General features: G+C 49.8%; 1 protein-coding gene across 2 annotated transcripts in view; it reads left to right on the top strand.

Annotated features, from left to right (window-relative positions):
• Positions 1 to 23,020, top strand: part of LOC140393982 (DNA damage-regulated autophagy modulator protein 2-like) — a 396,903-nt gene that overhangs the window by 57,135 nt on the left and 316,748 nt on the right. For both annotated transcript variants that reach the window (XM_072480700.1, XM_072480701.1), the window contains exon 3: positions 2,876 to 2,943. In XM_072480700.1, the coding sequence (XP_072336801.1) occupies positions 2,876 to 2,943 (68 nt within the window). The remainder of the gene's footprint in view (positions 1 to 2,875; positions 2,944 to 23,020) is intronic.

Genomic DNA, 23,020 nt, shown 5'->3' with positions numbered 1-23,020 from the left:
TGTTATCAGAAGCAGCATAACACAACAGACAGCATAGTAAAGGCCCTTCGGCCCATCGCGCCTGCACCGCTCAAAAAAACACCTAACTATTCTTATTCCATTTTCCAGCACTTGGCCCATAAACTTGTTTGCTTTGGTATTCACCTGTATACATTCAATGTGAGTCATACAGCCCGAGGGTGGGCTCTACATTTCCCAGCCCCTCAGTGCAAATTGAGCATGGTGTCAGGACAAGGTACGAATTGAGAAAGTGTGCAGTACTGGTGAGAGTGGTGAATACACCATTGAACATAATCATTGTTACTGTGACCAAAGTCTATTAAGTCTCTGATGTGAATTGGGCTTTGAATACAATACCGTCAACCGCTCCAATTCATAGATCATAGAATTTACAGTGCAGAAGGAGGCCATTCGGCCCATCGAGTCTGCACCGGCTCTTGGAAAGAGCACCCTACCCAAACCTCCACCCTATCCCCATAACCCAGTAACCCCACCCAACACTAAGGGTAATTTTGGACATGAAGGGCAATGACCAATCCACCTAACCTGCACATCTTTGGACTGTGGGAGGAAACCGGAGCACCCGGAGGAAACCCACGCACACACGGGGAGAACATGCAGACTCCGCACAGACAGTGACCCAAGCCGGGAATCAAACCTGGGACCCTGGAGCTGTGAAGCAATTGTGCTAACCACTATGCTACCGTGCTGCCTGTCAATCTCAAGGACACCTGGATGAAGCAGGATGTGAAACTTCCACATATGGCAGTGCTTAAAATAGTCCTGAAGCACGCAAATAGCGAAACATACTCGATACTCACGCTCAACTTCTGCCTTTTAACTCACAGAATGCAGTTTGACCAAACTCTTTCCCTGTTTCACGCAGTATTTAGAGTCTAATGATGATCATGAAACCATTGTTGATTATTGTAAAAACCCATCTGGGATACTAATCTCCTTCAGGGAATGGAATCTGCCATCCTTACCCGGTCTGGACTACATGTAGCTCCAGACCCACAGCAATGTGGTTGACTCTTCAATACCCTCTGAAATGGTCCAGCAAGACAGTTCAAGGGCAATTAAGGATGGGCCTTGCCAGCGATGCCCATACCCCATGAATGAATAAAAAAAACCCACAATATTCCTGATTACATGCTGTAAGATGCTTCATAGCCGGTATTGTAACAAACGTCAAATCACCATTTACCATGGGAGCTGGTCTTTATGGGCGGGACTTTCCACACAACCCGTCACGTGGTTTGCAGTGGCAGAGGCGACCCGCCATTGGCCGGTGGTGGGATTTTTTTGGTCCCACTGTTATCAAGGGGGTTTCAAAGAACAAAGAACAAAGAAAGGTACAGCACAGGAACAGGCCCTTCGTCCCTCCAAGCCTGTGCCGACCATGCTGCCCGACTAAACTACAATCTTCTACACTTCCTGGGTCGGTATCCCTCTATTCCCATCCTATTCATGTATTTGTCAAGATGCCCCTTAAATATCACTATCGTCCCTGCTTCCACCACCACCTCCGGCAGCGAGTTCCAGGCACCTAGATCTCTTTGACTTTCAATACTCTTGAGGGTTCTACCATTCACTTTATATTCCCTACATGCATTAGACCTTCCAAAATGCATTACCTCATGTTTGTCTGGATTAAACTCCATCTGCCATCTCTCCGCCCAAGTCTCCAAACAATCTAAATCCTGCTGTATCCTCTGACAGTCCTCATCGCTATCCGCAATTCCACCAACCTTTGTGTCGTCTGCAAACTTACTAATCAGACCAGTTACATTTTCCTCCAAATCGTTTATATATACTGCAAACAGCAAAGGTCCCAGCACTGATCCCTGCGGAAGACCACTGGTCACAGCCCTCCGATTAGAAAAGCATCCTTCCATTGCTACTCTCTGCCTTCTATGACCTAGCCAGTTCTGTATCCACCTTGCCAGCTCACCCCTGATCCCGTGTGACTTCACCTTTTGTACGAGTCTACCATGAGGGACCTTGTTAAAGGTCTTACTGAAGTCCATATAGACAACACCCACTGCCCTACCTGCATCAATCATCTTTGTGACCTCTTCGAAAAACTCTATCAAGTTAGTGAGACACGACCTCCCCTTCACAAAACCATGCTGCCTCTCACTAATACATCCATTTGCTTCCAAATGGGAGTCGATCCTGTCTCGAAGAATTCTCTCCAGTGATTTCCCTACCACTGACGTAAGGCTCACCCATTGAAGGTTTCTCGTTGAATGAACACTTCACATCCATGAAACCCATGGCTGGGGTGCGCCATCGGCGGGACTGGAACATCCCTCCGCTGGCGTGAATGGCTGGAAGATTCCCGGCAGAATATATCTCCGGTTGAGATGGTGCATACTGTACAGGCAGATTGTTATTGCTCCAGAGCCACTAGGAATTTGGTACTTATTTTTGTTCTATTGATTTGACTGAACCCCATATTTCTTTGTCATATTAATAGTCTCCTATAAGGTGCATTTGATGTGATGATTTCTGCTTGGTAACACTGAGGCCTGCACTAACAATTAGTCCACCAAAGGGCTCAGTGGTTAGCACTGCTGCCTCATGGCGCTAAGGATCTGGGTTCAATCCCGGCTCTGGGTCACTGTCCGTGTGGAGTTTGCACATTCTCCCCCTGTCTGCGTGCGTCTCACCCCCACAACCCAAAGATGTGCAGGGTAGGTGGATTGGCCATGGTAAATTGCCCCTTAATTTGAAAAAAAGAATTGGGTACTCTAAATTTTAAAAAATCATCCACCAAAATGTCTCTTTGAGACGTGGGGCTCTATCTCTCTTTCAGACTGGGCCTGCAGCTGGAGACCAGTACTTACTATCTTGTGTTTATCTCTCACAGTGACACTGGCACAACTCCACCTGAACGATGTATTTTTGGGTTCATGATGAGTATTTCAGGCTTCTTGGGTAAGAACCGACTCTAATTACAGTTAGATACAATTGTTTTCTTCTGTAAAATTCTCTTGTGTAAAGTGCTGTCAGATTTTTGACACTGCACACTTTAATTCGGACGTTTGAATGATGATGGGATGGGATGTGGTGAACGGATTTAACGCATATTAATAAAAGGTTGATTTTCTTGCTTCCCTGTAATTTCAGCACACTTACTAGATTTGTTTTTTTTTAAGTTATTATCCTGTTTTAATGATTTAGAATTGATAAATTAGCTTGGGGAGGACAGTGTGGGTGATCCTGTAAACAGGCAATGGATAATCCTTGAAAATGTCAAGCTTGATAACTAGAGTAAGGCCAGTGGCTGATGATATCTCCCTCAAGGATAGGGTGTGGTGACCCTTGCGCTTTGAGAAGCATGCATTTTTCTTTTTAGGTGATGACCCTTTGAAACTATAGTGGGCCTCACAGCTCCAGGGACCCAGGTTCAATTCCGGCCTCGGGTGACTGTCTGTGTGGAATTTGCACATTCTCCCTGTTTCCTCCGAGTGCTCCGGTTTCCTCCCACAGTCCAAAGATGTTCAGGTTAGGTGGATTGGCCATGCTAAATTGCTCCTCAGTGTCCAATAGGTTTGGTGGGGTGACTGGGTTACGGGGATAGGGGAGGAGGTGTGGACTTAAGTAGAGTGCTCTTTCCAAGGGCCGGTGCAGACTCGATGGGCCGAATGGCCTCCTTCTAGATCATAGAATTTACAGTGCAGAAGGAGGCCATTCGGCCCATCGAGTCTGTACCGGCTCTTGGGAAGAGCACCCCACCCAAGGTCAACACCTCCACCCTATCCCCATAACCCAGTAACCCCACCCAACACTAAGGGCAATTTTGGACACGAAGGGTAATTTAGCATAGCAAATCCACCTAACCTGCACATCTTTGGACTGTGGGAGGAAACCGGAGCACCCGGAGGAAACCCACGCACACACGGGGAGGATGTGCAGACTCCGCACAGACAGTGACCCAAGCCGGAATCGAACCTGGGACCCTGGAGCTGTGAAGCAATTGTGCTATCCACAATGCTACCGTGCTGCCCACTGCATTGTAAATTCCATGACTTTATGATTTGGTTCCAAGAAATGCCCATGCGATCTGGGATTGAACAGCCAAGAAGCAAAGGGTAATAGAAAGCTAATGGCAGTGGGGCTGGGTCAGCCAGTTTTTTCTATTTGGCCGTTGGGACACGCTGAGAATTCATGTGAAGAAAAAACAAAAAACGCTTCCTCTAAATGTAACAGTTTTCTCAGTGTTCCCGGTGTCCCCCGGACTCACAGAATCCATAGCATCCCTACTGTGATGAAAGAGGCCATTCGACCCTTCGAGTCTGCATTGACCCTCTGAAAGAGCATTCTAACTTTTGTGAGGGCCACGAAGAATCCAGCACAAGTTTTAAGGATACAAAGTAATAACATTTATTTAAAATAACCATACATATACAACAGCAACTTCCCTTGCTGCACACTCATTCCTGCTGGTTCCAAACTGGCCAGCTTTATTTATACTAGGAGTTTACTAATGGTTTCTCCGCCCCCCTCATTGGGGAAGCTCATACTCCCACAGGATTGTGGGATTGTCATTAGTCCCCAGCCAATGGTAAGCAGGCAGGTTATAACATCCCTCCCCCCCCCCCCCCCCAAAGTTCAAGGAATCCACCGAAGACCCTGGCGAAGGAGGGCGTCGGACTCGTTTTGCCGCAGGCCGGACACCATTTGCACGCGGCGCTGGATCAGGCGGCGTGTAACGGGATGGAGACCGGCGCTTCCGTGATGAACGGCGCAATGGTTGTACATCCACAGCCCTTGGACCCGAGGATTCCCCCTCTGATGCGTCCTGTGTCTCCATCTCGGAGTCAGAGTCTGCTGCCTCCGTCATGTCAGCGTCTCTATCTCCATTCGGCTCTGTAACGACCTGCGCAGGCTTCGAATGAGGCACCAGTTGAAGATTGTGAGGACTACCTTCCATTGTCTCTGGTCTCTGCGGCTGTAGCAATGAGCTCCGGGGGCGGGGAATCTTTGGAGGGGATAGTCTTCTGGACCGAACGTGGTCTACATGTTTGCGATGGAGACGATCCTGGGCTTGCACCTGGTAAGATATAGGGCCTGTTTGGCGAAAGATTACGCCAGGAACCCACTGGGCACCACCAGCAAAATTCCGAACGAACACTGGGTCACCGGGCGCAAACTGCCGAATCGGCCGATGCCGAGAAAATCCCTGTCTCTGCCGTTCTTGTGTGCGGCGTACTTTTGCGCCAATGTCTGGGAAAACCATACTAAGGCGGCTGCGAAGTCTCCGGCCCATTAGGAGTTCTGCGGGAGCTACCCAGTCACCGCATGGGGGGTGGTCCTATACGTAAACAAAAAGCGAGCCAGTCACGTGTCCATTGATCCGGAAGAATGCTTCTTTAGGCCTCTTTTGAATGTCTGCACTGCGCGCTCTGCCAACCCATTTGAAGCCGGGTGGTAAGGGGCAGTGCGGATATGGCGTATGCCGTTCATCTTCATGAACCTCGCAAACTCCTCACTTGTGAATGGAGTGCCGCTATCCGTGACCAGCACCTCGGGGAGGCCACGCGTACTAAAAGACAAACGCATCTTTTCAATTATTGCGCAGGACGTTGTCCCCTGCATCTTATGCACCTCTAGCCATTTAGACTGGGCGTCGATTAATAGAAGGAACATGGATCCTTGAAAAGGGCCTGCGAAATCTGCATGCAAGCGTGCCCAAGCGTGCCTGGCCATTCCCAGTGATGTAGGGGCGCAGCCGGCGGAAGCTTCTGATGCTCCTGGCAAATGGAGCAGTTTTGGGCCACCTTCTCAATGTCGGTGTCGAGGCCTGGCCACCATTTTCATCTTGGTCACACCTGGATGCCCATTGTGCAAGTCTCTTAGTATCAGCTCCTGGCCTTTTTCCGGGACAATCACACGCGTCCCCCACAAGAGGATGCCGTCTTCCACGCTGAATTCTGACAGCTTGGAGGAAAATGCCCGCAACTCGCCTGGGATCTGTCTATGGTGCCCACCATACAGGACTATGTGCCGAACCTTTGACAGGACTGGCTCCGTCTGGGTCCACTCACGGATCTGTGATGCCGTGACAGGCAAGGTGTCCATAAAATTTAGGGTTGCAACCACCTCACCGGTTGTGGGGGTCGACATGGGGCCGGTCGATAAAGGCAATCTGCTCAGTGCGTCGGCATTTGCTATCTGCGTTCCTGGTTTGTGCTCCAGAGAATACTCATATGCAGCAAGCAACAAAGCCCAGCGCTGGATCTGTGCGGAAGCAATGGGCGGTATTGGCTTATCCTCTCTGAAAAGTCCCAGCAGAGGCTTATGATCAGTCACGATAGTGAAATGACGGCCATACACGTACTGGTGGAAGCGTTACACCGCAAAAACCACTGCCAGGCCCTCCTTCTCGATCTGCGCGTACTTTTTCTCCGCTGCAGTCAATGTGCGGGAGGCGAAAGCTATCGGTCGCTCGGCCCCGTTCTCCATCTTGTGGGACAGGACGGCCCCAATACCATACGGGGATGCACCACATGTGACGAGCAAAGGCTTTCCAGGATCATAGTAACCCAGACAACGACAATTGTTGCTTTACCCGCTGGAAAGCGGTTTCTTGCGGCTGACCCCAAACCCAGGTGTGATTTTTCTTTAGCACAAGGTGCAACGGGGCCAGCGTAGTTGCCAGATTGGGGAGGAACTTCCCGTAATAGTTTACGAGACCGAGAAAAGAACGAAGATGCGAAGTGTCAGTCGGGGCGGGGGCCTGTTGAATCGCACGCACCTTCTCTGCGACGGGGTGCAAACCTTCGCGGTCCACCCGATAACCTAGGTAGACTACTTCCTTTGCCTGAAATACGCACTTTGTGCGACGTAAACGGACTCCAGCCTCCGAAAAGCGTCTAAGGACAGCCTCCAGATTTTCCAAATGTTCCTGCTCCGACGTCCCTGTAATCAAAACGTCATCTAAGTAGACAGCGTCACGCGGTAAACCTCTCAAAATGCCCTCCATAACACGTTGAAAAATAGCGCAGGCAGTGGATACTCCAAAGGGCAACCGTGTATATTCATACAGGCCCCGGTGTGTATTAATCGTTACATATGGTCGGGAGGCAAGGTCCAGCTCCAGCTGTAGGTAGGCGTGACTCATATCTAATTTTGTGAACGAGAGTCCGCCTGCAAGCTTTGCGTAGAGATCCTCTATGCGAGGCATTGGATATCGGTCGAGTCGGGAAGCCGTATTCACTAAGTTTATAGTCGCCACACAAGCGAACTGTGGCATCTGGCTTCATTACAGGTACAATTGGTGCTGCCCGGTGCAAAACAGACGGGCCTGATAATACCCAAACTCTCCAAACGAGTGAGCTCCCCTTCTACCTTCTCGAGCAAGGCGTAAGGCACCGGGCGCGCCCGGAAATAGCGCGGCGTGGCTCCTGGTTCAACTTGGATACGGGCTACGGCCCCTTTTATTTTCCCTAAACCAGGCTGGAATACATCTGGGTATCGTCCTAGCACCTCAGTCAACCCTTCAGAAACTGTTTGGAGGATGTGCTGCCATTGCAACCGCAAATGGCGCAACCAGTCACGACCCAACAGGCTGGGCCCATGGCCGCGCACCACGATAAGTGGGAAACGCCCCTCCTGGCGTCCATAAACAACGGGGGTCATTGTAGCTCCTGCAATGTCCAGTGGTTCCCCCGTGTAGGTGGCCAACCTGGCCTGTGAGTCGGTTAATGTCAGGGGCTCTATACCCTGCTTGATGCGGTTGAATGTCCTCTGGGCGATCACGGAGACCGTTGCGCCAGTGTCCAACTCCATCTCAAGCGGGTGACAATTGACCCGTACTGTCACCTTAATGGGGGCCACACGGGGAGCTGCCACACAATGCAGTTGCAGGCAGTCGTCCTCCGTCTCCACGTCCTCAGGAGTAGTCGCTGCAGGTTCATCCACATGGAAGGTACGGCCCCTGGGCTGGTCCTAGTTTCAGTCGGAATGACGGCGCCTCTGGCATCCCCAGGACCGGTGTCCGCGACGGGGTCGGCGCCTACAAGTCTGACACGGACATGGCTCCTCATCCATTGGTTCTGGAGAAGGCTCCCTTTGGGGAGGAATGTCCGACGGCCACTGGCGTCGGTCCGGACGTTGCCTCGCCCAAGGTACCGCAGGAATGCGGGGGACGTTTTCGGACGGAAGGGGTTGCGCCCCAAGGCATGCACTTCCATTCCCTGTAGCTCCTGCACTCCTCGTTCTGCGCTCTCTCGGGACAATACTATTTGAATGGCCTGTTGAAAAGTCAATGTTGGCTCAGCTAACAACTTTCTCTGGGTGGCCGCATTGTTAATACCGCAAACCAAACGGTCGCGTAACATTTCTGACAAGGTCTCACCATAGTCACAGTACTCCGCAATCCTGCCTAGCCTGGATAGAAAATCGGCAAGGGATTCTCCAGGGGTCCTCTCAGCGGTATTAAACCGGTAACGTTGGACTATCGTGGACGGGGTTGGGTTAAAATGTTGCCCCACTATATTCACAAGTTCATCAAACGTTTTGGTGTCCGGCGCAGCTGGGTACGTAAGGCTCCTAATCACCCCAAATGTATGCGGGCCGCAGACGGTGAGCAATATGACCACCTGGCGCTCGTTTTCGGTGATATTGTTTGCCCGGAAATAGTAATGCATCCGTTGTGCGTACTGGATCCAGCTTTCCAGCGCAGCATCAAAAACATCCAAACGTCCGTACAGAGGCATGGTATAATAGAAAACAACTTCCAACCTGTATCCAACAAAAATCCGGGGAGGTGGCTTCAGCAGTATAGACAGCTATTCACTTTAACCCTCGTCGCCAGTTTTGTGAGGGCCACGAAGAATCCAGCACGAGTTTTAAGGATACAAAGTAATAACATTTATTTACAATAACATATATCTATATCAGCAGCAGCAACTTCCCTTGCTTCACACTCCTTCCTGCTGGTTCCAAACTGGCCAGCTTTATTTATACTTGGAGTTTACTAATGGTTTCTCCGCCCCCCCCCTCATTGGGGAAGCTCATACTCCCACAGGATTGTGGGATTGTCATTAGTCCCCAGCCAATGGTAAGCAGGCAGGTTATAACACTAACCTAGGCCCAATTCCCCACCCTATCCTTGTAACCCCACCTAGGAACAATTTAGCATATCCAATCCACCTAACCTGTCCATCTTTGGACTGTGGGAGGAAACCGTAGCAACCGGAGGAAACTCGCACAGACACGGGGAGAATGTGCAAACTCCACACAAACAGTTGCCCAAGATTGGAATCGACCCAGGGTCCCTGGCGCATTGAAGCAGCACTATGCCACCGTGCTCCGACTGTTTAAATGTGTCAGAGAAGGGAGCCTTTGGGGATTCTTTGTCACCAGGCCTATCATGTTCTGAATCAGGGTTCGTAGACGAATGCTTTGTCAGTGTGGCTGTCTGCAGGGTTTTCAGATAGAATATGGCTGCTGGTGAATGCAATTCATAGGCCACAATGATTGGATGGTAAATGTGGCTATAAAATGGAGGCTGAGGTTGATAGATTTCTCATGGCCTCACAGTTGTGCAGGAAGTAATGCAAGTGCTTGTAACTATGTGTGGTGTACCTTTGTTGTATTGACTATTTAAAGTGAAATTTACTTCCTTGTTTGAAATATTTTTTGCTAATGTTTCAATTATGTTGATTTTAGTTGTTTGGGTTATAAAATGAAATCTTGTCGAGTGGTTGTTCTTTCCACTGGTGTCATAGGGATTCCTTTCTTTTTTAAAGTTATAGGTCTTAATAGGGATTATAACAAAGGGTGTAATTTAATTGCATGCATAATCCTCTTTATTAGATTAAATTGTGTTGGTCGAGCTAGTTTTTAAAGTTTGGCTGTTAAAAAACACTAAGAATTCATGTTAATAGAAAACAGGAGTTTTCTCTGAATTGAACATCTTTCTGAGTGCTTTCATTGCCCAGCGGGCTGTTTAAAGGGAGTCTCTGGGGGATTCTTTGTCATCAGGCATGTCCTGACCTGAATGAGGGAGGGTTCGTAAACAAACTGTGGTGGTATGTATTAGGGGTATTAAAGTACCCTGTGATGCCGAAAGGCTATTGGTGGATAGAAACTGGATCCCGATTGGATCAGCCGCCTGCTGGCTCCACCCAGTAAGGCGGAGTATAAGAGCCCGGTTTCTCCCAGCAGCGGCATTCTGTAACTGAGCTGCTGGGGAACAAGTCTGCGTAATAAAGCCATCGTTCGACTCCTTCTCATCTCGTCTCGTGAATGATTGATTGTGCTACACAAACGCTTTGTCGGTGTTGACCATGTCCACGTTTTTCGGATGGAATACGGCTGCTGGTGAATGTAATTCACGGACCAAAATGATTGGATGACAAATCTAAACACATCTCCTGACGCCAAGACTGTACATAATATGGCTGACTCTCCAACCCATTACCATATGATCGGCTGACCAAACTTGGCCATTAACTGTGGTGAATTATTTCTGTTTAACCTGAACTGTGTCAAACTTGACGATTTTTGTTTTAAATTCATTCGTGGGATGTGGTCATCGCTGGCTTAGCCAACATTTATTGCCCATCCCAGAGGACGTTTAAGAGTCAACCACATTGCTGTGGATCTGGAGTCACATGTAGGCCAGACCAGGTAACGATGACAGATTTCCTTCCCTAAAGGATATTAGTGAACCAGATGGGTTTTTATGACAATTGACATTGGTTTCATGGTTGTCATTAGAATTTTAATTCCAGATTTTTTATTAAATTCAAATTGCACCAAAGGCCCTGGTGGGATTCGAACCTGGGTCCCCAGAGCATTACCCTGGGCCTCTGGATTACTAGTCCAGTAACAATAAATACCACTACACCACTGCCTCCCCAAACAATTCCCAAACCCCATTTGGATAGTGTTACATCTTGGAGCATTTTTTCCTCTACCCTTTATCAATCATCCAAGTTCCAAACAAATTCCTGTTATGCCTATGACACAAAGCAAGATCACACATTAATGGTCAGAGGGAGTAAAATTATTGTTGTAAAATTGGTTTCTCTCTGGATTGCGTGTCAGTGCCTCGATCATTTACAGCCAGGCTAGTAGTCCAAAGACTGCGATTCATTAAAAAAAAGAAGTGGCTGTCAGCAGAAAGAGAGACACAATTGCATCACTTTACATAATTTGTTTTAAAAACTTCCCCAAGCACAAAAAACAAACTCCATTTTAAACCTGCTGTTAAATTTCTTCAACTTCCCCAAATTGTGGATCAACTTTCAACTATTTCAAAACCTTTTTAACGTTTTATAGGAGACAACAGTTTCTTAAAAACACCCCGCAACTTCACAGACTCTAGAAAAGGAACTGAAACGTAATAACCAGCACGCGACATCTGGTGTGGGGATGATTGTTTTCCCCAGACTCCTTGAGGAGTACGAGCTCCCCGCTAGGAGTGGGGTAGTTTACCCGTACTTGTATAAAAGGTCGGCCAATGTAGAACCGACTGACAGGAGAGAGTACCTGGACAGTGAGAGCCTTTTTCCTCGGATGGTGATGTCTAGCACGAGGGGACATACCTTTAAATTGAGGGGAGATAGATATAGGACAGATGTCAGAGGCAGGTTCTTTACTCGGAGAGTAGTAAGGGCGTGGAATGCCCTGCCTGCAACAGTAATGGACTCGCCAACACTAAGGGCATTCAAATGGTCATTGGATAGACATATGGACGATAAGGGAATAGTGTAGATGGGCTTTAGAGTGGTTTCACAGGTCGGTGCAACATCGAGGGCTGAAGGGCCTGTACTGCACTGTTATGTTCTATGTACCCACTGAGATTCTACTGGTGCTCCTGTATATAACTGTTGTAAAATAAATATTGTTCACTTTTACCCACTTTGGCTTTTCCCCGGGGTAGAGGAGTCAATTACTATGGGGCATAGGTTTAAGGTGAGAGGGGCAAGGTTTAGAGTAGATGTACGAGGCAAGTTTTTTACGCAGAGGGTAGTGGGTGCCTGGAACTCGCTACCGGAGGAGGTGGTGGAAGCAGGGACGATAGTGACATTTAAGGGGCATCTTGACAAATACATGAATAGGATGGGAATAGAGGGCTTTGGACCCAGGAAGTGTAGAAGATTGTAGTTTAGTCGGGCAGCATGGTCGGCACGGGCTTGGAGGGCCGAAGATTTGTGCTGTACATTTCTTTGTTCTTTGTTGGACTCCCCAAACTTTCCTAAATTTTCCTCCTGTGATAAATGGAAGAAATTGTCATTTTTTTGCAATACTGTTAGATTAAGATGCATACACAGTATGACTGCTAGAGAGGTGATTAAGGTGTCGTTCAAATCATTGATTTGCAGGTGGAGTGTTCTGCTAATAGATATTGAGAACCATTTACTTGTTTACAGATAGCTGGTTAACGGCATATGGGCCGGGATTCTCTCATCCCGGGGCCGGGCCAAAGAATCGCCGCAACCGGCGCGAATCGCGCCACGCCGCCCTGACGCCGGGACATGATTATCCGCAGAGCGGAGAATTGGCGCCCGTGCGGCGCGGCCGGGGGCCGCTCTACGGGGCCCCCCCCGGCGATTCTTCACCCGGGATGGGCCGAGCGGCCGTACCAAAAACCCCAAGGCCTGCCGGCGCCGTTCTAACCTGGTCTTACCCGGTGGGACCTCGGCGTGGAAGGGTCCGGGGGCGGCCTGTGTGGGGGGGAGATGGGTCCGACCCCATGGGAGGCCTCCGCTGTGTGCCTGGCCCGCGATTGGGGCCCACCAATCGGCAGGCCGGCGTCTCGGGCTGGAGGCCTCCTTTGTTCTGCGCCGGCCCCTAGCCCTACGCCATGTTGTGTCGGAGCCGGCGCGGAAATCGTGTTGGTCCCACCGCCGGGATCGGCAGCTGGAGCGGCGTGGGTCGCTCCAGTGACATGCTGGCCCCCTGAAGGGGCCAGAATTGCTGATCGTGAGGCCATGTTGACGCTGTCAGGAAACGCGATGGCGTTTACGACGGCGACAACACTTAGCCTCAGGATCAGAGATTCCCACACATGGTTTATGTTTGAAGTACCTCTGGGGTATAGATAATTTATGAGGGATATTGTGTTTGGTTCTTGCTAAACAAGTCAAGGGACATCTTGTAAGAAGAGACAAAGGAATGTCTTATGCGTTGGGTACAGATGATGTAATCTTTAAAGACAAATTTCCAATTAAGGAGCAATATTTAGCGTGGCCAATCAACTTACCCTGCACATAGAAACATAGAATTTACAGTGCAGAAGGAGGCCAATCCGCCCATTGAGTCTGCACCGGCCCGTGGAAAGAGCACCCTACTTAAGCCCACGCCCCACCGTATCCCTTGAACCCAGTAACCCCACTTAACCTTTTTGGACAATAAGGGCAATTTATCATGGCCAATCCACCTAACCTGCACATCTTTGGACTGTGGGAGGAAACCAGAGAACCCGGAGGAGACCCACGCAGACACTGGGAGAACGTGCAGACTATGCACAGACAGTGACCCAAGCCGGGAATCGAACCTCGGACCCTGGAGCTATGAAGTTAATCTGGAGAAGCTAACCACTGTGCTACCGTGCCGCCCCTAGGGATAGGAAGACATCAACATTAAATGAAAGGAAGGTGTTGTAGACGGGAACTGCACATCCCACTCCTCTTTCCCCACTATCCTACAATTTGTTTCCTCTTCAAGTATTTATCCAACTTCCCCTTTTGAGCGTCCCTATTGAATCATTGGGGTGTGGGCGAGACCCATGCAGATAAGGAGGAAATGTGCAACAGATGATGTAGTTAATGGGAGGAGCCAGGTATGTCTTAAATTCAGTTGGTCCTAAAACTCTCATCTGAACTGAGGTGTTTCAGTTTGATCCTGAAAGGTTCTCTCTTAAAGAGCAAAGAACAATAGCACTTCCTTGTACCATATCCCTCTATACCCATCCTATCCATGTATTTGTCAAGATGTCTTTTGAACGCCGTTAATGTATCTGCTTCCACAACCTCCCCTGGCAACGTGTTCCAGGCACTCACCACCCTCTGTGTAAAAAAACCTGCCTCGCACATCTCCTCTAAACGTTGCCCCACGGACCTTAAACCTATACCCCTGATGACTGACTCCCTCCACCCTGGGAAAGAGTGCCCATCCACTCTATCCATGCCTCTCATAATCTTGTAGACCTCTATCAGGCTCACCTCTAAACCTCTGTCATTCTAATGAAAACAGTCCGAGCCTATTCAGCCTCTCCGCATAGCCAAAAACCTGCAGACCAGGCAACATCCTGGTAAACCTCCAAAGCCTCCATATCCTTCTGGTAGTGTGGCGACCAAAATTGTGCGCAATATTCCAAGTGCGGCCTTATCAAGGTTCTATACAACTGTAGCATGGCTTGCCAGTTTTTATACTAGATGCCCCGTCCAATGAAAGCAAGCATTCCGTATGCTTTCTTGACTACCTTGTCCACTTGTGTTCTCCAAAGATTCTGCACTGAGAAAAGCAAGTAGAAACCTGGTTGTTAACTTCATTCATGAGTGGTATTTGAAATATATTGGTTTGTGTTTTTGTTATTTACACTGGAGGGTCTGAGGGGTTGTATATACTTGTTGTATTATGTTGGGGTGTTAATGTTAATTTATTATTTATGTACAGGGGAAGAGGGGGGTGTGGAGGGTTGTTTTTCTGGACTGTGCTTTGTACTTAACCCTGTTGGGTTTCTTTTTCATTTTGTTATTGATATTTTATGAAAACCTTTAATAAAAATTATTTAAAAAAAATATATATATATATTGGTTTGCTTAATTGGGATATAGTGGCAGGTTTAGTAAGTAAGTTCAGGTTTTCTCTTTTATTTCGAACTGCTAACTGTAAAACTATTTCTTTATTGCTAATGTGATTAATTCTATGTTTAAATATAACTTTGTTTTAACCATACAAGATGTTTATTGGTCAGGGTTATCACTCCTGTGGTGTCGTAACATTTCCTCACAGTTTTAGAAATTGCAAATAGTTGGGTTCTCGTCCAGGACCACAACACCCCTTCAAACCAATTTTAAAATTTTCATGTTTGTTAATTAACCAAATTTGAAAAAAATACTTTGTGAAATATGTTGTTAATTTGAATTTTAGTTCATGTTCAAACTCAAATGTTTTGAAAAGTTCAAATTGGGTTGTTGCTAAATTCCAGGCTGATTTTAATATTTTGGGAAGAAACTGTATTTCTTTACCTTTGCATTTAGCACAGCTCAAATTTATTTTTTAAACAGAAACGTTAAAGGTTTCTCCTCAATTTTAAACATTTTAGCTTCTTCTTCAAACCCGATTATTTTGGATCTCTAAAGTTTGCGAAAACGCTCCACAGGCGTTTTCTCTAAATTGAACAATTTTCTCAGTGTTTCCATTGCCCACTGAGCTGTTTAAAGGGGTCAGAGAAGGGAGTCTCTGGGTATTCTTTGTCATCAGGCATGTCCTTACCTGAATGAGGGAGGGTTTGTAAAGAAGCGCTTTCGGTGTTCACCATGTCCAGGTTCTTCGGATGGAATACGGCTGCTGGTGAATGCAATTCGCGGACCAAAATGATTGTGATTGGATGACAAATATAAACACATCTCCTGACACCAAAATTCAACTATACAGTTTGGACAATTTTCCCGCTTTTTCACCTCCCCCAGCATGACGAACAACTCCTCAAACATGGTCACAAACATTGTCCACCTTGCCTCAAACCCTCTGTGAGCCACATAGCTCACACTTTATCTTTTCTAACTGCAGGAAGTCGTACAGGTCACCCAACCAGGCTGCTACCCCCGGTGGCTATGCCGAACGCCGATCCAGTAAGATTCGTCACCGGACAGTCAGGCAGGTGAAGGCCACGACATCGGCCTTCCTCCTCTCTATGAGCTCCGGCTTTTCTGAAACCCCAAATATCACGACCAAAGGATCCGGGTGCACCTCCTGTCCCACTATCCTGGCTAAGACAACTCCCACCCAGAATCTCTCCAATTTTACCACAACCCCAGAACATATGCACGTGATTCGTTGGCCCCCACCCTCGCCTCTCACACTCATCTGCCACACCCTGGAAGAACCCACTCATTTTCGCCCGAGTCATATGTACCCTGTGTCAACTTTAACTGTATCAGGCTCATCCTTGCGTACGTGGAGGTTGCATTCACCCTGCGCAATGCCTCACTCCATACTCCCCAATTCATCTCCCCTCCCAATTCTCCTTCCCATTTTTCCTTAATCTTCACCCACTCACCTCCCTGCTCCCCCAGCCACTTGTATAGATCCCCAATTCAACCCTCCCCTTCCACATCTGGCGCAGCAGTCGCTCCAGCAGGGTGTATCCCGGCAACCTAGGGAACTCCTTCCGGGCCTTTCGCACAAGGTCCCTTACCTGTAGGGTACCTGAACTCACTCCCTCTCGGGAGCTCCACCCTCTCCCTCAGCTCCTCCAGACTGGCAACCCCTTCCTCCAAATACAGATTCCTCACCTTGACCAGCCCCACTTCCCTCCACCTCATGTACACGCTATCTAGCCCCCGGCACAAACCCATGATTCTGACACAACGGCGTTAACACCGACATCCCCATCATCCTAAAATGCCTCCTCAACTGATTCCGTATCTTCACCATGGACTGCACCACAGGGCTCCCTGAATACTGACTCAGCCATTGGCAAAGCTGCCGTCACCATAGCCCTTAAATCTGGACCCCTTACAAGATTCCTTCTCCATCCTAACCCACTCTACCCTTTCTCCTTCCCACCATCGCCGCACCTTGTCCACATTTGTTGCCAAATAATAATGAAGCAGGTTCGGCAATGCCAAACCCCCTGCTGCCTCTGTAGCAAGGTCCCCCTGAACCGTGGCACCTTCGCCGCCCATACAATGTCCGAAATAATCGTGTCCAGCTTCCGTAAAAAGGCCTTTGGTATAAAGATCGGGAGTGTCTGAAGAAAATACAGGAACCTTGGCAGAATATTCATTTTTACCACTTGGACCCTCCCTGCCAGAGTCACTTGCAGTGTATCCGATCTCTTAAAATCCTCCACCAGCTTCATTAAGTTCCACTTGTGGAGCATCGTCCATTCCCTCGTTACCTAAATCCTCAAATAACTGAACCTATCCCTAGCCACCTTAAATGGCATCCTCCTAAATTGGCTCACCATCCCAACACATTCACCGGGAACACTTCGCTTTTCCCTACAATTAGCTTATACCCCAAAAACTCCGCAAACCTCCCCAGCAGGCTCATGATCCTTCCCATAATCCCCAGCGGGTCCAAAACATACAACAATAGGTCGTCGGCATAAAGAGACACCCAATGCTCCCTCTGTCCCCTCATAATTCCCTGCTATTCCACCAACACCCTAAGAGCCATCGCCAAAGGCTCTATGGCCAGCACAAACAACAATGGCGATAGGGGGCACCCTGCCTTGTTCCCCTTTGTAGTTCGAAGCTCCGTGAGCTCATAACATTCGTCCGCACACACCCCCTTGGTGCCACATATAGCAAGCCACAAACCTTGGCCCAAACCTTCCCAGAACCTCAAACAGGTACCTCCATTCCACCCAGTCGAATGCCTTCTCCGCGTCCATGAACACCACTACCTCCGGTACCAGAGGCCCGGACAGTTTCATGGCTCCATTCAACAACCAATTATATTGTATTATATTACTCGCGAGCTGCCTGCTTTTCACAAAGCCTGTTTGATCCTCTGCAACCACCCCCGGGACACAATCCTCCATCCTGCCCGCCAACAACTTAGCCATTGCTTTCACATCAGTATTCAACAGCGATATGGGCCTATATGACCCACATTCCATCGGGTCCTTCCCCTTTTTTGGGATTTGTGTGATTACTGCCTGCGTCATCGTCTCCGGCAACACCCACTTCTCCCAAACACCCCCAAAAGATGTGGTGCCAGGTCCGTCACAAACTCCTTATAAAATTCCGCCGCATATCAATCCGGCCCTGGGGCCTTCCCCGACTTCATGCCCCTGATACTATCCAGCACCTCCCTCAGCCCCAGGGGCTCCTCCAACGCCTGCCTCTTTACTTCCTCCAACTGGGGAAACTCCAGCTCGTCCAAAAAACGTCCATGTGTCCCTCCTCGCGCCCCCCCCCCCCCCCCCCCCCCCCCCCCCCCCCCCAGGTCCACCTTGTACAATCCCTGGTAATACTCCCTAAACGCCTAATTTATTTTCCCCGGCTCCGACATCAAATCCCCATCACAGTCCATATCCTCAATATTTCCCTGGACGCGGCCTGCCTCCGCAGCTGGTGCGCTAGCATGCGACTCGCCTTCTCCACATACTCGTATTGCACCCCTCTTGCCCTACATAACTGTCCTACCGCCCACCCCATTGTCAGCCTGTCAAATTGCCCCTGGAACTTTTTTCTCCTCGCCAATCCCTCCGTGGTGGGCATCCTCGAATACTCCCTATCCACCTCCACTATCTCATGCATTAGGCGGTCATATTCTGCCCTCTTTTCCCAATCCATGTGAGCCTTGAACGAGATAACCTCCTCCCGGACAACTGCCTTTAGTGCTTCCCAGAAAATGGCCGCCGACAACCTCCCCATTTTGGATCAACTCCACATATTCCTTAATCGCCGCCCGCACCTTATCACAAAAGCCTCCATCTGCTAACAACCCTGAATCAAACCTCCACCCCGGTTTCTGCTCTCGTCCAGGTCTAAGCCGAATCTCCAGCCAGTGGGGCGCGTGATCCGAATTACTATCCCCGCGTACTCTGCCCCCTCCATCCCAACCAAAATCTCCCGGCTCACCATAAAATAATCAATTCTCGAATACACCTTATAAACTTGTGAAAAAAAAGCAATACTCCCTTCTTCCGGATTCTTAAAGCGCCATGGATCCATCATACCCATCCTTTCCATAAACCTACCCAGCTCCTTTGCCATTCGTACCTGGGGCTCAATCTATCCACCCGGGGCTCTAGGACACAGTTTAAAATCTCCTCCCATAATCAACTGGTGCGTGGCCAAGTCTGGATTCGCTGCCAGAAACCCCCTCATAAAACCCACATCATCCCAATTTGGTGCATGCACATTTACCAACTCCATCGGCGTCTCTTCCAACCCCACTCACAATCACATATCTCCCACCCGGATCCCTCACTTCTTTCGCACTCAAAACCCATTTTCTTGCTCATTAAAATTTCCACTCTCAGTGATTTTGAGCCAAATCCCGAGTGGGAAAACCTCCCGACCCACCCCTTCCTTAACCTCACCTGGTCCGTCACGCGGAGGTGCGTCACCTGCAGAAATACCACCTCCGCTTTCAAGCTCCTGAGGTATGCAAACACCAGCGATCGTTTAACTGGCCCATTAATGCCACGGATGTTCCATATCGCCAACCTTACCTGAGGTTTACGCCTCTATTCCCCTCTACCGTCCATCATCTCCCCCACTTAACTCCAGCTATGTTAATTCCACCTTGTAACTAGCCCATCCCAGGTGACCACCTTCTCCGCCCCTGACCATGTCATCTCTCATCCCCTGGTCACCTCTCTTGGCCTTCTCCACCTCACTTCCGTTCACCAGCATTACTTGCTAGCATGGCAGCCCCTGCCCAAAGGCTCCTCGCAATGACCTCCTCACCCCCCACTCTTCTGCTCAGGGAAGAAGGCTCCCTGCACCACTCAAACAAAAACTCATCCTGAACTCCAGGTCACCTCCCCCGAGAGCAAACACGGCAGAGTGAGAAGGATGCAGAGTGACCGGAATCTCTGCATAGTCCAGGTTGGGGACAACAGGAGGGCGTGGCACCGGTGGAGGATCACGTAGCGAGCGTGGAACGAGACGAAGGGCACGCCGATTGCGGTGGCGAATAGAACCATCTGGCAGACGAACCAGGAACGAGCGGGGAGACACCTGCCGAAGAACCACAGCAGTTGCAGACCAGCCACCCTCCGGAAGATGGATGCGGACGTTGTCATCCGGCGCCAGAGCAGGGAGATCAGTCGCCGAGTGTCATGCGCCGCCTTGTGTTGTGTACGAGAATGTTGCATCCGCTGAAGGACCGGAACGTGGTTGAGGTCTGGGACGTGAATGGACGGCAGCGTGGTCGTGAGGGTGTGACTCATGAGCAGCTGGGCTGGCGACAGGCCCGTGGAGAGTGGGGCCGAACGATAGGCCAGCAAGGCGAGGTAGAAGTTGGATCCTGCATCGGCAGCCTTGCAGAGGAACCGTTTGACGATGTGGACGCCCTTTTCCGCTTTGCCATTGGATTGGGGGTGCAGGGGACTGGATGTCACATGCACAAAGTTGTACCTGCTGGCAAAGTTGGACCATTCCTGGCTTGCGAAGCAGGGGCCATTGTCCGACATCACAGTGAGTGGGATGCCGTGCCGAGCAAAGGTCTCCTTGCAGGCACGGATGACCACCGATGATGTGATGTCGTGCAGGCGTACGACCTCCGGGTAGTTCGAAAAATAGTCGACAATCAGAACATAGTCCCTGCCGAGCGCATGGAACAGGTCAACGCCTACCTTAGACCAAGGGGACGTGACCAACTCATGGGGCTGTAGGGTCTCACGTGTTTGGGCCGGCTGGAACCGCTGACAGGTGGGGCAGTTGAGCACTGTGTTGGCGATGTCCTCATTGATGCCGGGCCAGTACACAGCCTCTCGGGCCCTCTGTCAGCACTTCCCCACGCCAAGATGGCCCTCGTGTAGCTGTTCCAAAACGAGCTGATGCATGCTGTGCGGGATCACGATGCAGTCGAGCTTCAGGAGGACACCATCGACTACTGCCAGATCGTCTCTGATATTGTAGAACTGTGGGCATTGGCCCTGGAGCCACCCGTCCGTCATGTGGCGCATGACACGCTGTAGTAGGGGGTCAGCCGCAGTCTCGCGGCGAATGTGGATAAGGCATTCATCCGCGTCCGGCAGATTGGAGGCAGTGAAGGCCACATGGGCGTCAACCTGGCAGACGAACCCCTCTGGGTCACACGGGGTGTTGATTGCCCTGGACAGAGTGTCGGCTATGATCAGGTCCTTGCCCGGGGTGTATAGGAGCTGGAAATCGTACCGCCGGAGTTTAAGCAGAATGCGCTGGAGGTGAGGTGTCATATCATTCAGGTCTTTTTGTATAATGTTGACCAGCGGGCGATGGTCGGTCTCAACAGTGAATTGGGGGAGGCCGTACACGTAATCATGAAATTTGTCGACCCCAGTCAACAGGCCCAGGCACTCCTTTTCGATCTGTGCGTAGTGCTGTTCCGTGGGGGTCATGGCACGTGAAGCATATGCAACGGGGGCCCAACTTGAGGCCTCATCGTGTTGCAGGAGCACTGCCCCAATGCCGGATTGGCTGGCATCCGTTGAAATTTTTGTTTCCTACGTGGGATCAAAAAATGCCAATACCAGGGCCGTGGTAAGCTTTGTCTTAAGTTCCTCCGATTCGCGCTCGTGGGCGGGGAGCCATTGGAAGTCTGTTGTCTTCCTCACCAGGTTCCGGAGAGCTGTGGTATGGGAGGCGAGGTTGGGGATGAACTTCCCCAGGAAGTTGACCATGCCCAAAAATCGGAGGACCGCCTTCTTATCCGCTGGCTTCTGCATGGCCGTGATGGCTGCCACCTTGTCTGCATCCGGCCGCACACCCAACCGGGAGATGTGGTCCCCTAGGAACTTGAGTTCCGTCTGGCCGAAGGAACATTTGGCTCTGTTGAGGCAAAGGCCTTTGTCGCGTATTCATTTGAAAACGCGCTGGAGGCGACTGATATGCTCCAAATGATGATGTCGTCAACATAGATGCGCACACCCTCAATGCCCTCCATCATTTACTCCATGATCCGGTGGAATACTTCTGATGCCGATATAATCCCAAACGGCATCCTGTTGTAGCAGTATCTGCCAAACGGGGTATTAAAGGTACACAGCTTTCTGCTGGACCTGTCTAGTTGAATTTGCCAGAATCCTTTCGAGGCGTCAAGTTTGGTGAAGATGTTGGCCCGAGCCATCTCGCATGTGATCTCCTCGCGCTTGGGGATAGGGTACTGCTCCCTCATTATGTTGCGATTCAGATCCTTTGGGTCAATGCAGATCCGGAGCTCGCCGGAGGGCTTCTTTACGCACACCATGGAACTGACCCAGTCGGTTCCATCACTCTGGAGAGCGCTCCTTGGTCCTGGAGGTCCTGCAGCTGCTGCTTGAGGCAGTCCTTGAGGGGTGCTGGGACTCTGCGAGGTGCATGAACCACAGGCGTCTTGTTTGAGCAGGATTTTGTAAGTGTATGGAAGCGTGCCCATGCCTTCGAAAACGTTGCGGTGCTGGCCGATGATGGCATTGAGTTGCGCCCTGAAGTCCACATCCTGGAAGGCAGATGTGTCCTCTGGAGAGAGAGAGTGTACTCTTTGAACGAGGTTTAGGAGTTTGCACGCCTGTACGCCTAGCACAGAGTCCTTCGAGGAGCCCACGATCTCGAAGGATGGCTTTTCGCGAATTGTGCGTCACTTTGAGTTGGCATGAACCGGTAGCAGGAATGACGTTGCCATTGTAGTCCACTAGTTGGCAGGTCGACGGAAGAATGGTTGGTTTAACCCCAAAGGTCTGAAAGTCTGACCACGCTAGGAGATTAGCGGAAGCACCAGTGTCCAGGCGGAATCGTATCTGGGATCGGTTGACCATCAGGGTGGCACACCACTCGTCGTCTGGATCAATGCTGTGCACCGACAGTGGCTGGTGGTTTTGATTCGGGGACAGCCTGTTCTTTGTTATAACAGCGACTCGAAAAGGCTCCCTCGAGTCCTCGGTGTCACTGGTCTGCTGGAAGTCAGAATCGGACTCGGTTTGGGGGTAGGTAACTGCTTGTTGCAGGGTTCTTCGGAGGTTTATTTCATTTCCTGGTTCAATTTGAGGCATTGTGCTGTCATTCCAGGTGAAGGAAGGTTGTTTTCCAGCTTTAAAATATTTTTTCTTTGATTTGGGACGTTTGTTGGAGTGTGTTTTCCTCACAGTATTTGCCGAATTTGTCCAGGACTGCCTGGAAGTCGC

The sequence above is a fragment of the Scyliorhinus torazame genome, chromosome 17 (assembly GCF_047496885.1).
Source record: "Scyliorhinus torazame isolate Kashiwa2021f chromosome 17, sScyTor2.1, whole genome shotgun sequence".
Lineage (NCBI taxonomy): Eukaryota > Metazoa > Chordata > Chondrichthyes > Carcharhiniformes > Scyliorhinidae > Scyliorhinus > Scyliorhinus torazame.
This window is presented reverse-complemented; position numbering and strand designations above follow the sequence as displayed.